The following is a 14,482-nucleotide window of genomic DNA, read 5'->3' as shown; positions in this document are numbered from 1 at the left end:
CGCAAAAACATATCATCTAAAAACAACAACTGTATCTTGATTTTCCGGAAACGTCATCGTGGCAAATTCTGATTATTCACTTTAACAGCGTTAAACACGTTCATGCATGTTGCCGGAAAACCACATGACTGTGCAGTGAAGCCCCGCCCCGCCCCTCATGCTCTCCCTTGATTGGCTGCCGCGAGAGAATTCCCAACAACTCCCCCTCCCTTCTACATCGTTCCCAATAAATATCTGGTCGGCTCCTGTGCGAGCTGTTGTTGGAACGTCGCTGCCGTCACCGTTACTCCTCAAACCAAAGAAAAGGTAAAACTTTTTTTTCCCCAAAAAAACAAAAAACAAAAACAAGTTTATGTTTTACAAGCAGCTGGATATGACTCGGAATCATCTTTTGGTGTTCTGTCGGGGCTGGGGGAAACCGGTAAACTAACTGCCTGCCTTAGCTTGTTGTGCTACAGTCTAGCTAGCTGGTTTCGACATTCGTCACATGATAGGAGGGACAGTCACGTGACATGTGTACGGTATTTAAAACCAAGAAAAGATACATACAAATATATCAGACGTTGGCCATTCCTTCACTGAAGACACGCCCTCGTACGCCTCCTTTTATTTCATATCTTCAGTTTCTCCTCGCCGTCCGTGCAGGTCTCCACCGCCCGGTTGTGGGACATGTCGAAGCCGCTCTTCCTCGCCCTGTTCGGGCTCTGCTTCGGGCTGCTGAGCGCCTTCCCCACCCAGGAGGAGCGTGGTGGGAAGAACTGGGTGGTTCTGGTCGCTGGGTCCAACGGCTGGTACAACTACAGGCACCAGGTGAGACGTCCTGACGCTACTGGTCTTCACCAGCGGGTGCCAGCGACTTGGCGGCTGGGCACCTGTTCGCCTACGATCGGCCATCTGACACCCATTATCTCGACGGCCACTGTCGCGGCTCTCCTCCTGGTGAAACACCGAGCAGCAGTCTCAGTTTGTGCCCTCTCTCTTTCCACCCGTCCCCCAGGCCGATGTGTGCCATGCCTACCAGATCGTCCACAAGAACGGCATCCCAGACGAGCAGATTGTGGTCATGATGTACGATGACCTGGCCACGAACGAGGAGTGAGTTCAGTTTCATTTCCCCCACACGACAGTGCCACACACCTTAGTCACGCTTTTCAGTTCCCATCTAAAAAGTTATTTAAGTGCTTCTAGTTGTCACATGTCAGGGGATGCAAATCTATTTGCTGATTAAAGTGCCTGAGATTATTTTTGGACTTCCACTATACTTGTTCCACTGCAAGTTGCAGTACTATCATGGTAGTTTGTATCAGAAGGTACATTGGCCCCTGGGCTTCATCACTGCAGAATCTATTGAGCTTGAGAGAGCGACTGAGTGAAGTCACAAGGAGCTAATTTTAGTGCGCCGCTTGGAGTTGTGTTACTGTTTGTGACACAAGGAGAGCAGTTGTGGAGGAAAATTTTACTGTTTTAAATTAGTTTAATCAGACCTTCAACTGGCGACAGTTGCCACTCCATGTCAATCATGTTGTAAAAAAAAAAAAAGAAATCTAAAGAGTTTTCCTCGTATCTGTAGTTCTACATAGAGCTGTGTTGTTGGTTGCTGAATTTGTGCGTCATAAATTCCCCTCGTGAATGTTTTCACAGTCATTAGGCTTGTTTTATCGGCAGTAGTTCGTCTAACAGTAATGACAAAGGTAAAAGGCTGAAGGCTGAGTGTTTTGCCATCTCATGCCATGTGGAAGTTTGAGTTTATAGAGAAGTTATGCAACATTGATGGTTAAAGTTTAACTCGTTCCCAGCCTAATGTAGGTCAGACGAATGTCAGTTGTGATGGTCGATGACTGATCCTACTGATAGCAGGTTTTTAGTTTTGAATGTATTTGTATTTTCAGCCATACACAGAGGACTTTCCCTGCACTAAACAATTAGCTTCAGGTTTTTTTTAAACTAGACTTTTGATACACTCGCAGTTAGGACCCAATTGTTACTCTGGGTTGAACAGAAAGTGTTCCCAGTATCAATCTGCTCTCTGGTTATTAATTCAAAAATGTCTGTCTGCTTTTTTTTTTTTCACTTCCACTCTACAAATCTGAATCCTACTTCTTGTTTTTTTTTTGTTTTTTTTGCCCGCTCAGGAACCCCACCCAGGGAATCGTTATCAACAGGCCCAACGGCAGCGACGTTTACCACGGCGTTCCCAAAGACTACACCAAGGACGTGTGTGACAAATGATGAATTAAAGAAACATAGATGTTTTGCAGTAGTGTCAACAACCCGGCTTGTTTAGATTTCTGACCAGTATGTTGTTGCCCCCCCCCCACCCCCCGCAGGACGTGACCCCGGAGAACTTCCTGGCTGTGCTGAAGGGCGATGCCTCAGCAGTCAAAGGCGGCTCTGGAAAGGTGCTGAAGAGGTGAGTGAAAAAAAAACCACACACACAGAAAAAAGTTCCACACACCACCTGGCTGGTGGAAATATTAGTCCCTCTTTAAACATTCCTGTCTTTGATTTGGCAGCGGTCCCAACGACAACGTGTTTGTGTACTTCACTGACCACGGAGCGCCCGGAATTCTGGCTTTCCCCAACGGTGACGTGAGCACCAGTTCTGCTTCTCCATCAGCGCCCTGGAACTAAACCAGGACGATAGAAACTTGAAGCGGGCGGAAGCTGCTGAACTCGTTCTTTCAGATGTTTTGGCATTCGTGAGCAGCGTATCGGCGCAGTTGAGGGAGATTGAGATATTGTCCCTTTCAACTTGTTGGCACAAGACACACAACAGCTCGTGAACTCCATCGGACTTTTGATTAAAGAAGGAATCTGATTCACTCTTGACTTAGCAGATAAATAGACGTTGGAGTTTCCCCCAAAAAAATTGGTCTGAAGCTTTTTTTTCAAAGGTACATTTTGTTTTTGTGTTTTGCTGGTATAAAATATGCAAATTAATAAATGTAGATATGTATTTACTTGTAGAACTGCTCATGCTGCTTTCTGTTGCTGTGTCTTGGTGGTGTAGATGATGCATTCCACTGGGATGTGCTGGGAGTGTTTATTTACCCGAATCAGACGCTTTAAAATGGAAGCATTTCCTTTTGTTCCCCTGCAGCTGGAGGTGAAAGACCTTCAGGACACCATCCAGTACATGTACCAGCAAAAGAAATACAAACGGGTGCGTGGCAGAACTTCTCGTTGATCTCTCTATGGGAAATGTGCTGCATGTAAAGTCACTGACCCTGCTTCTGGTTTTTCCTTTCGTCACCTCCCCATCACACAGATGGTTTTCTACATCGAGGCGTGCGAGTCTGGGTCGATGATGGAAAATCTGCCCAACAACGTCGACGGTGAGTTGAGCTTTAGGTTGGCCGAGGGTTGGCAGGAAAAGGTGAGAGAGCAGAGGAGATCAGTACGAAAGCTCAACAACACGACCTGGACCTTTCCTCCGGACTCGTGACTCCTCCCGCCCCCCTCATTGGATGCTTCAGAGAAAATAAACAACCGAGAACCACAGCTCCACCAGGAAACACCTGGTTTTTCGGGTTGTGCCTTTTTTTTATTGGCCAGTTTGTGACTTTGTTTTGCTGGCCAGTACTTTGTGAGCGCTGCTACTTTCTGGTGGGCTCAGCATCATGTGACAATCCTAACACAACCTGTTATAGTGCAGGTGTATAACGCCAGGTCATTCTCTGCAACACTATCACCGTTTATCCCATTTCATTTTTATTTATTTTTTTGCTCAAAGTCTTCTTTTTTTTAATTGATCTTTCTACACATCTTAAAGAGGAAGGCCATGTATCCTGTTTCATTTTGACTAAGCTCTAGTTGTGCTTTGCTTGGTCCAGTCTACGCCACCACTGCTGCCAACTCTCACGAGTCGTCCTACGCCTGTTACTACGACGAGAAGAGGGGCACGTACCTGGGAGACCTGTACAGCGTGAACTGGATGGAGGACTCTGATGCGGTGGGTTGGAAAAGTTCCACTCAACCTCCTCCACCTGGGGTGAATTTCTCCCCTTCATCGTCTGCCGTTTGCCAACTTTGCGCCCGCAGGAGGACCTGACCAAAGAGACGCTGCAGAAACAGTTCAAGATCGTGAGGAGCCACACCAACACCAGCCACGTGCAGCAGTTTGGAAACAAGGTGATGGGGGGAAACTGCTCGGAGCGTCTCGCTGCTTTGTCCACTTCCCCCGTCTTTCAACAGTCACGCTGAGCTTCTGTGTTTCGGTCTCCGCAGACCATAGGTCACATGAAGGTGTCGAAGTTTCAGGCTTCTTCTAAAGCGGACAGCCTGCCCGCTCCCCCCGTCAGCCTCCAGCCAATCACAGACATGGACCTGACGCCCAGCCCGGACGTTCCTCTGGCCATCCTGAAGAGGAAGATGATGGCCTCCAACGACATCGGAGACGCCAGGGAGCTGCTGACGAAGATCAGCAACCACCTCAAGGTTGGGAACGGAACGCAACGGTCTCTCAACAGGACACAGAGCAGCAGGTGGTGAACGTCTGTCTGTCTGTCTGTCTGTCTGTCTGTCTGTCTGTCTGTCTGTCTGTCTGTCTGTCTGTCTGTCTGTCTGTGTCCAGGTCCGGGAGATACTGGATGCCACCATGCGCCAAGTGGTCCGCATGGTGACAGGAAACGAGCCCCAGACGGAGAAGGTTCTCAACGAACAAGCTGACCTCACCCAGTACGAGTGCTACACGACGGCGCTCAGACACTACAGGCGCATCTGCTTCAATTGGCACCAGTCCGAGGTACAAACACCGAAAGCACCATAGGCGACAAGCCGCCAGGTCACACGGCATGGTCGCTCAATCATACTCGTCCGGCAGGAATGCGGTCGAAACCGCCGCCAAACGGGGAAGTTTCGCCTGCAGTTGGGTTTTCACGGTTTAAAAAAAGCAAGAGGTCGATGTGTGGCGTGTCTGCTAGTCCACAACATCTGCAGACTGTTTTTTCCTCTCTCACTTTCCGTTCTCATTTCGTGGCACAGTGAAACCAAAAGGCTTCCACATGTCATATAAAAAAAGAGAACCTCACTGGAGCTTGATGGAGTAACGTGGGTTCCTTCAAAAACTATTAATGCCGTAATGACACAGAAGTATGCGCTCACTTTTATAGATATATATATTGGGAACAAGAATAAACAGCAGTCTGACATGGAGGCAGGTGCATTGCAGCTTTTGCGGAGAAACCCTAATGAAATGAATGTGAGCCAGACACCACTGGTAACAATAAATTGGTGTCATCATTATTTGTTATCGTTATTCTCAGTGTTTGTGTAATTAGCGTCATGTGTTGGTAACAGAGTGTTTGTTCAGACAGCGAGGCTATTGACTAAACACGTTCACAGTTGACTCCGCCAGTGCAAAGTCCTCTGCATCTCGAAATCTTATCTCTGCCATAACAAAAAAACAAAAATCTTACTTCATGATGAGATGTTGGATTGGGACTTCCTGACTCGTGTGCGCCCTCTTCCTGTTGTTTCAGTTTGAGTATGCGCTGAGACATCTGTACGCTCTGGTCAACCTGTGTGAGGAAGGATACACTGCTGACAGGTAATGCGCCACCTCCTGCCTCCTGTCCTGTCTGATGGATCTTAACTGGTTTCAAGAATTCTATTCTCAGGTTAAAGGCAGCTGAATGTTCTTGTTTCTAAAATTGGAACGTTTTCATATTTGATTCACTGTAAACAAATCCCCAAGACGCAAAGAAGAACCTGTAAAAATTGGCATTATGGATTTTTGTTGACAATGACTTGATCATTAAAGAACATTTGCGGGCCACACTAATGGTGTCTGGCTTTCATGACAACAAATATGGCCATAGGAATTGATATTCATAGTCTATATATTGGGTGTTTTCTTCTGATTCAGATGTTTTTGTATTGTTATTTTTCATATGTATATATATATATATATATATATATATATATATATATATATATATATATATATATATATATATATATATAATTATGCTGCCGTGACTCTAAAGCTTCTCTGCCCTGTTTTCACAATTGACATTTATTCTTTTTTTAATATGGAAACTATTTGTTTACCTCTGCAGAATCCTGCTCGCTATGGACTCTGTGTGTGATTCTGTCATCTTCTCATGAGAAGGATGAGAAAGATATTTTCCCCCCTCCCACAACCAACAGCGCCCTCCGTTCTGAAAGGCCTGAGAAGACGGAGATTCTCTTTGCACTGCTTTTAAATCACTGGTGGAGTTGATGTCAATGTTTTATCAACACACTAACACGTGTTTCTGACTTTTAGATGATATTTACCAATGTTTTTTGAAACATGGTGTTTTAAAATAAGTTGCACTTTTGCTGTGAAAGCTGTGGATGGAGAAAAAAACAGCTCCTGATTGTGTTCTGAGGACCATGCGAGATTTTCAAATATATAATGTAATTCATGTGTATTTGTTTTGTTCTTAGCTTTACTTGTGGTATGGAAGCATGAATGAATGGGTGATTAATGTGTGATACAACTGAATGCTGCATGTGGTCTGTTCTAACTAAATGGAATGTATGAATCATGAAATAAATTTTAAAATGCAAAAAAAAAAGACTCCTTTTGATTATTTCCACATCCAGTTTTGTCCTGTGAATGTTTTAATTTTGAAATTTATTTTAACATTTATCATGTTAGTTGGGTATTGTCAGTTTTATGAGGAACATAATTTTATTTTGAGGAAAGAATCAAAATGTGAGAGCAGCCCTTTATTAACAGAGTATACGTTTTCCCACAAATGGAAGTTGCGATAAGGCTTTTAAACAAGAAATTACAGCTTGAGCGTGTGGTAGTAATCTTCTGATCTGTGCTCTGCTGCCACCTTCTGGACACATTTTTAATCTGCATCTATTTAACGGATTCGCCCCATACTCGGACAATTTCTTCACAAGAAAGTTCCAAGATGAGAGAAACAAAAATAAACCGATTAATTCTGTTCATTGTTAGCATCCAGCACCTGGAACGGATGTTTTTTAATAGGTTTGACTCTGTTCCCCCACCAACTGCCCTGCTTCTTCACGCCTCTCCTCCTTCTCCTCCACCCAGCTGCATCTGCAGCCTTTCACACCTCAGCTCCCCGTACACTACCACCACCCTCATTCCTCCTCTGTACAACACCCAACTCAACCCTTGGACTCACCCCAGTCACCCCCCTCCCAGCTGAGAATCACCAAGGTCCAAGTGAGGAGGGAGCTCAGGAGGACAAAGGCGAGGAAAGCCACAGGCCCCAGGTTGCTCGGGGAGTGTGCAGGCCAGCTCAGTGAGGTGGTCCAGTCCATGTTGAACCTGAGCCTTAGCCTGGACACAGTGCCAGTCCCGTGGAAGACCTCCTGTGTGGTGCCAGTTCCTAAGGTATCCCACCCTAGTGAACTGAACCACTATAGACCTGTCGCCCTGACCTCCCACCTGATGAAGACCATGGAGAGGATCGTCCATGGCCACCTCCGTACTCTGGTGAGCTCCACGCTGGACCCACTGCAGTTCGCCTATTGTCCTGGCGTGGGTGTGGATGACGCCATCATCTACTTGCTGCATCGGGCCCTGTCTGTCTCACCTGGAGTCCCCCGGGAACACTGTGAGGGTCTTTTTGTTTTTACTTCTTCAGTGCTTTCAACACCATCCAGCCATCGCAGCTGCGGGGGAAGATGGAGGCTGGCGTGGACCAACACCTGGTTGCTCTGACAGACCACAGTATGTGAGGACGAACGGCTGTGTGTCAGATGTAGCGACCTGCAGCACGGGAGCCCCGCAGGGAACGGTGCTCTCTCCGTTCCTCTTCACCCTTTACACGGCGGACTTCAGCTACAACTCCAACCTCTGTCACCTGCAGAAGTTCTCCGATGACTCAGCCATGGTCGGCTGTATATCAGAGGGGGACGGGCAGGAGTACAGAGGAGTCGTCTTGAAATTCGTGGACTGGTGTGAGCAGAACCACCTGCTGCTCAACACGAACAAGACGAAGGAGCTTGTGGTGGATTTCCGTTGAACCACCCAAACACACACAGCCGTGAACATCCAGGGCTCGGACATTGAGATAGTGGACTCATTCAAGTACCTGGGTGTTCATATGAACGATAAACTGGACTGGTCCACAAACACCACAGGGATCTACAAGAAGGGCCAGAGTCGCCTCCATCTCCTCAGCAGATGGAGGCGAGCAGGGACCAGCAGGGTCCTTCTCCGGACTTTCTATGACACTGTGGTGGCCTCTGCAGTGTGCTATGCCATCGTGTGCTGGGGGAGTGGAGTCACGGACAGGGACAGGAGGAAACTGGACAAACTGGTGAGGAGAGCCAACTCTGTCCTGGACTGTCCATTGGACTCCATCCAGGAGGTGGCGGACAGAAGGATGTTGGCCAAGCTGAAGTCCATTATGGACAACACCTCCCACAGCTTACACCACGCTGTGGAGACCCTGAGCAGCTCCTTCAGCTCGAGGCTGCTGCACTCTCAGTGCAAGAAGGAGCGCTACCGCAGGTCATTCCTGCATGCAGCCATCAGGCTGTACAATTGCAATCTGTAAAATCCCTCCACTGGGATACAACAAAAATCTACAAAAAACTGTAAATTTCTCAGTTAGATGCAATAGAAACCTATTTATAGCAGAGCATGTAGCACGTGTAAATTCAAATGTTTAATATGTAAATATCTCGCTTTTTATTTTTCTGTATATACTTACAGATATTTTATTTTTTGTCTATATCTTCAGTTAATATAATTCTTGACCTTTTGCACTGTAGCCTTTTTTGTTCTTTCTGTAATTTTGCAAATTTCCCCACCGTGGGATCAATAAAGGTCTTCTTCTTCTTCTTCTTCTTCTTCTTCTTCTTCTTCTTCTTCTTCTTCCCATGCAATCCTGTTATTACCGATGTAGTGCCCTCGCAACAGCGCCCGACCCTAAAGCTAAACTGTGTGCGTCGCTACTTTATTTTATTTTATTTATTTTATTTTATTTTATTTTTTACTAATTTTCCCGGAGGGGGTGTGTCATTTTATTTCGGATTCGGATTAAGCGAATTGAATCGATTCGACCTTTAGTCAGGCAATGTAACAGACACCTACATTTGTCGACCTCGGACAGGGAGGTGGCCAATGAATAAAACCCGCCCCCTTCTTAATACAGGAAGGCAACCCACAAATTGACCGAAACTCGGACTGGTATAATGTCAAGACTCACGGGGCACAATCGACTCTAACAGAGCGGACAGTCGTCAAAGCCACATCCCCAAGGGAACCTCATCACTGTTCGTTATTGTAGGTTACCGACAGCACAGCGAACCTATCCAGGGAGAAGCGGTTTATAGCTCGCAGTGCTAGCCTGTTTGCTAACTCCACTGTCTGTCCGGAGGGAGAGATTTTGTCACAGCTGGCGGTTGCGAAACTCTACTCGGTGTTGTCTGCTTAGAATTTGTCGCCATGGGATCCAGGGCTTCAACGTTACTCAGAGAGGAGGAAATCGAAGAAATTAAGAAGGAGACTGGCTGTAAGTTTTCAGTTTTTCAACCTTTGTCACATTTTCGTTATAGACGCTTTTTGACTTCTGCAGCACGACTTGCTTAATGAACTAACCACAAGAGTGCCTGAGCTAAAATACGTTATTATTATTATTATTATTATTATTATTATTATTATTATTATTATTATTATTATTTTAAGATTGTGCTAAACCTTTGGTTGGACTTAGATTGTGTCTAAACATGTATGCAACCCTGAAAATCACGTCATTACGCCGAACCAGGGCTTGTGTAATAAGGGCTAGTACTCAGATAAAGCATAGTTTTTTTTGCTCTGCGGTGCGGTTATCTTCAGTTCATCTGTAGTAAATTCCTCTGCGTCCTCTCTCCAGTCTCCCACAGTCAGATCACCCGCCTGTACAGCCGCTTCACCAGCCTGGACAAAGGAGAGAACGGCACCCTCAGGTATCAACACCATCCCTGTCAACAAAACACCCACATAGATTGACTGGTGGTGTGCCATTGCCATTGCCATTCAATCACGATGTTGTTCGCTGTGTTCTGTGTGTCGATCACTTTTACCGAGAGACCATCAGTCGAGCATTTCCGCACCCTTTCAAATAGTCAGTGTCTTGTCGAGACCTTAACTGCTCAGGTGGGATCTCGTTGGGATATTTATGTGGTTTGCCATTAACTCCCTTCTTTCAGCAGGACACTTTATAAGTAAAGGCAGAAGTAATAATTGTTGTTGCTGGAACGTTAATCCACAGCCAAAGCGACACCACGGCTCTGATTTGCACGTTGGTGTTTGTGAAGGGTGAACCATGTGAAGCTTCGCGTCGAGATCCGGCAGAGGATTGGCTGTTTACATATAACACTGTCGGTCCTGCTTCGTTGCATTGAGTCACAGCGTTAAGTCACATTCTTTCTTACCAAGGTGACTTTCTCAATGCCAATTAGTTGCCACAACACTGAAATGTCTCCCCATCGACCTGGGTCTCATTCTGCCGACATACACACAAACTATTGATACGTGCTTCAATTTTATCAGAATAAGAAATTTTCCTGAACTTGTGAGCTTTTAAATGAACACAGTTGCTTTGATTCAGCCTCTAAAACATTTTTTTTTCCTTTCCATTTATCCATCTGCAGCCGAGAAGATTTCCAGAGGATCCCCGAGTTGGCCATCAATCCTCTGGGAGACAGAATCATCAATGCCTTCTTCCCTGAGGGGTGAGCTCCCCCCCCCAATGTGTCTCTGCTGTTATGCAAATCTCTTACTTGGCAGCTTTGAGTCACAACCACCGCAAACCTGAATCATTTTTCCTGTGTGGCCACCTGAAAGCAGAGCTGATCAGTCCTTTCTGCCAGTCATGCGTTTGAAGGTGGTCATTCGACATTTTTGTTGTGCAGACCTGAAGCAAGATTGTAGATAAATTTAATTGACTCTGACTTTTATTGTGTTTGCCGTGGGAAATATTTTACTGGGTTTAAAAAGTGCTTGTATCCAGATTGAGTTCAGTGTTGTGCTCGATCAAACCCTTGATTTTGACAGCAAACCTCTTCTGTCTGCCTGGTGTCCAGTGCAGCAATGCTTTGCCCTATTTATTTATTTATTTTATTTTTTTCAGAGAGGACCAGGTGAACTTCAGGGGGTTCATGCGAACTTTGGCTCACTTCAGGCCAATCGAGGACAACGAGAAGAACAAGAACGCCTCAGCCAGCGAGCCTCTCAACAGCAGGACGAACAAGCTGCTCTGTGAGTTCTGCTCTCTGCGCCACCTACTTGCGTTTCAGCAGATTCGCTGGGTTTCATCAAGTTAACATGACCTGTTTGTTTTTTTTTAATTCTAGTCGCTTTCCGCCTGTATGACCTGGACAGGGACGACAAAATCTCCCGGGACGAACTGCTGCAGGTGAGAAACAAGTTGAAAAAACTCAAATCACCTGATGGTAAAAATGAAAATGACCGAATCTTTGCTTCCTCTTAGTGCCTTTACTGTTGTAATATTCCAAGTCATGACCAGTGAGAGGAGAGGTCCATGCTGGCCTGGAGGTTTTTACTCTATTGCCCATAATGACGCTGCACTTCACCCTAAACTACAGGTTGATTTGTCCCAGACAGCCTAATGTCTCATCTTTAGCTTCCCTCTGTGTTATTTGTCGTCCATGTGTGCGACCTGTAATTGCAGTGAGCTCAGACTCGAATGACTCAGACAAATCTCTTGTTTAGCTCAAAACACTCACGCGTGCTTGTGCGTGCGTGCGTGCGTGTGTGCACAGGTCAGCGCTGATCACTGTATTTACTGTAATTCTTGGCTGGTGTGAAGTCGCGATAGGCGGGAATTTCCTCCGGTCACGCTCCGCCGTAAAGATTCTCCCACATTTTACCGGGAAGACGCAGCACATCCTCAATTTAGCCTTTCCCAGAACCTGTGTGTTTTTTTTCCCCTCGGCATTGATTAACCACGGCGGGACGTGTCGTTGATATTTTGCAGGTCTTACGGATGATGGTGGGCGTGAACATCTCGGACGAGCAGCTCGGCAGCATTGCCGACAGAACCATACAGGAAGCGGACACAAACGGGGACAATTCCATCTCCTTCAACGAGTTCATCAAGGTGGGTGCCAAAGGCTCTTATCAGCGCTAATAATCCAGTAACAACAACACCTGGGTTTGTTCCATTTACGTCAACCAAAGCAAAGTTCAAGAGTTTTAAATGGGTTAGATAGTGAGAACGACTCACTTCCTCGTGTGATTCGATTAAACATTGATAATGAATTGCAATCATTGCCTAAACCCAACCCAACGTGCCGGATTTATTGCTGGAAAAACACATTTCATTTATCGTTCTTTCAGACTCTGAAGAACAGGGCGAGTGAACAAACTTTCTGTCTGTCATGTTCAGAAAAGGACCAATCAGATTCCTTTGCCAGGTGTGCTGCCAGTTTGTAGGCTTTGTGAAGCTTTTTGAAATTTTGCCAGAGCCGCTCAGCTCCCGCTTTAAAAGATCCTGATTGGTCAGGTCACATTCTGACCAGCTGCAAACCGTTGAAAAGGAAGGTGTTTTTTTGTTGCTGTTGTTGTTGTTGTTGTTGTTTTTTTAAATTATATTTTATTAATTTTTCATTAACAAACATCCAAACATACACAGAACCACACAGCACAGCTCCAACTAAGTTACAGTAAAAAAAAAAAAAAAAAAAAGTAATAATAATGTACATGGGTTACATCAAGACAACTCTGGATCACATACACTGATTACATCAGAGTCATCTCAAGTTCGTAAAGACAAAGGGTGACTTCCCTTTCTGCAATAAATGAACCAAATCCCTGGGTAAGTAATCAGGAAAGGGCTGCCACATGTCATGGAAGGCACTGATGTTATCTTTTAAAATGGCACTTAGACGTTCCTTAAGTAAAAAAGTCTACACAATAAAGTGAGCCTTCTGGAGGATAAGCAGAGCTGCCAGTCGTTCAGACCACAAGGTCAATGTCACCGTGTCCTCATTTCTCTCTTTGTTTCCTCTCAGGTGTTGGAGAAGGTGGACGTGGAGCAGAAAATGAGCATCCGCTTCCTGCACTAGGTTACTTTATCTCTCTCTCTGTCTTTTGTTGTTCTTTTTTAAAAAACAAAACAAAACAAAACAAAACATTAAATCCAAGCTTCACTACATTGGACGATGTCCGGACACAACCTCCCTCAGCCGCCAGCAGGCTTCTGAGAGCCGCAGCAGGAGAACGCGCCGCCAGGCCGAGCATTAGCTAGAGAATGTCACTGATGTTGTTGGAGTTCCTGCCGTTGCACTGCTCCATAAACAAAGGGAAAGTTGCGTGCCTTGGGTCGTTTTATGCAACGTCATTGTGTTTTTCTTCTTTCTTTCTTTCCTTTCCTTTACCCCTTCCTAGTCCTGATAGGTTATTTATTAGCGTTTTAGACTTAAGTCAGTACCGTAGCTGTTCCACCTTTGCATTTAAAGAGAACCCGCCCCTCTCCCCCGACCCTCCCCCACGCTCCACGGACGCTTGCTTTCTTGTGCGAGTACGTACGCAGTGGTGCAAAGCATAACTTGTGAAATGTGCAGATCCCCACTCCCAAACAAGCGCCGTTTGTCCCGCTAACAAGAACCTATGACTCCTTGTCATTTCACCGGAGGTGGAACGAGTCTGAGCAAATCCCCACCCTGCCTCGCCAAACAAAGGCATACATGTTTTACCGACTGTCCACGTTTTCCTCGATAAAGTGCCGTGGCTTTGGTTCGCCCTATGTAAGTTGCTTTTGAAACTGTAAACAGGAACCTGTGGTCATGTTTGTTTGTCTGGTTTTTCTTTTTTTTTTTTTTTTTTCTTAAACCTTCGGGTTAACCATATTACTGCCAATAAATTTGTAATGAGTTGTTTCAATCGTTGGACTTTGAAAGTAAGTTTGACCGTTGTTCAAAGCAAATAGGAACCACCCAGGGCTTGTTGGCGCCAACGTGTGACTAATATGGTGTTTAATATAGGACAGTGAGGTGGTAGTCTTTAAGGAAAGAAAAAAAAAAACGAAACAAAAAGCAATTGCTCCCACTTCTTTTGCTGATGTGTGTCATGCTCACACCGTGTCCTATCAGGTGATCACTGTACTTTTTAGTTGCAGCTGGAGCCTGTTTTCAAAATGACATGTTTAGGAATTGATTTTAATCATCTCTCTATGTGTCGACTCGTTACAGATACTCAAGAGAATCAACTGTATGTATAGTATATTTTCTGCACAGAATACTACAAGAAGTGTAAAAAACAAAAATAATTAGGACGGTAGGTCCTTCGTGTGAGTCTGGTTAACTATGAAAAGGCATCTTACTTGCATAGGGTGGCAGGACATAGGAAGAGTTCTTGAATGATAATGTGATTACCAATCAGATATGATTCAAATGTCATGTAATGTTGGTCTTGATGTTATCAAAAGTGATTCATGAAATTGATCTGAATAAAATAAGTGCCATGCTTCCTTTTTGTCCCGTTGTGGTTTCATATTTC

The 14,482-nt window shown here is 45.3% G+C and overlaps 3 protein-coding genes across 4 annotated transcripts in view; 2 read left to right on the top strand and 1 right to left on the bottom strand.

Moving 5' to 3' along the window:
* Positions 1-14,482, bottom strand: part of dmac2l (distal membrane arm assembly component 2 like) — a 373,839-nt gene that overhangs the window by 324,078 nt on the left and 35,279 nt on the right. The window lies entirely within an intron of this gene.
* lgmn (legumain) lies at positions 171-6,563 on the top strand. Of its 2 annotated transcripts, none has more exons than XM_076023321.1 (14): positions 171-306; positions 646-810; positions 998-1,095; positions 2,133-2,214; positions 2,328-2,410; positions 2,514-2,589; positions 3,101-3,163; positions 3,269-3,335; positions 3,834-3,952; positions 4,042-4,131; positions 4,228-4,437; positions 4,574-4,744; positions 5,481-5,548; positions 6,060-6,563. In XM_076023321.1, the coding sequence occupies exons 2-14, from the start codon at positions 670-672 to the stop codon at positions 6,106-6,108; spliced, it is 1,317 nt and encodes a 438-aa protein (XP_075879436.1). In that variant the 5' UTR covers positions 171-306; positions 646-669; the 3' UTR covers positions 6,109-6,563. The 2 variants fall into 2 exon arrangements, with proteins under 2 accessions (XP_075879436.1, XP_075879435.1); XM_076023320.1 differs by having other exon boundaries at positions 223-306; positions 624-810.
* chp1 (calcineurin-like EF-hand protein 1) lies at positions 9,119-14,452 on the top strand. The gene is made up of 7 exons (XM_076023323.1): positions 9,119-9,491; positions 9,855-9,927; positions 10,615-10,695; positions 11,094-11,221; positions 11,317-11,378; positions 11,961-12,083; positions 12,997-14,452. The coding sequence occupies exons 1-7, from the start codon at positions 9,425-9,427 to the stop codon at positions 13,048-13,050; spliced, it is 588 nt and encodes a 195-aa protein (XP_075879438.1). The 5' UTR covers positions 9,119-9,424; the 3' UTR covers positions 13,051-14,452.

This window comes from Nelusetta ayraudi, unplaced genomic scaffold, assembly GCF_046127955.1.
Source record: "Nelusetta ayraudi isolate G7.1 ecotype Tasmania unplaced genomic scaffold, CSIRO-AGI_Nayr_v1 ptg000015l, whole genome shotgun sequence".
NCBI classification, from domain to species: Eukaryota; Metazoa; Chordata; class Actinopteri; order Tetraodontiformes; family Monacanthidae; genus Nelusetta; species Nelusetta ayraudi.
The sequence above is the reverse complement of the archived record's forward strand: the minus strand, read 5'-3'. Positions and strand labels throughout refer to the sequence as shown.

Bases quoted from the DNA above. Each gene is read 5' to 3' on its own strand.
- lgmn (XM_076023321.1), top strand. From the start codon at position 670: ATGTCGAAGCCGCTCTTCCTCGCCCTGTTCGGGCTCTGCTTCGGGCTG. The intron at 1,096-2,132 runs GTGAGTTCAGTT...TTGCCCGCTCAG, and splicing joins GACCTGGCCACGAACGAGGA to GAACCCCACCCAGGGAATCG. The intron at 2,215-2,327 runs GTGTGTGACAAA...CACCCCCCGCAG, and splicing joins CCAAAGACTACACCAAGGAC to GACGTGACCCCGGAGAACTT.
- chp1 (XM_076023323.1), top strand. From the start codon at position 9,425: ATGGGATCCAGGGCTTCAACGTTACTCAGAGAGGAGGAAATCGAAGAA. The intron at 11,379-11,960 runs GTGAGAAACAAG...GATATTTTGCAG, and splicing joins CCCGGGACGAACTGCTGCAG to GTCTTACGGATGATGGTGGG. The intron at 12,084-12,996 runs GTGGGTGCCAAA...GTTTCCTCTCAG, and splicing joins CCTTCAACGAGTTCATCAAG to GTGTTGGAGAAGGTGGACGT.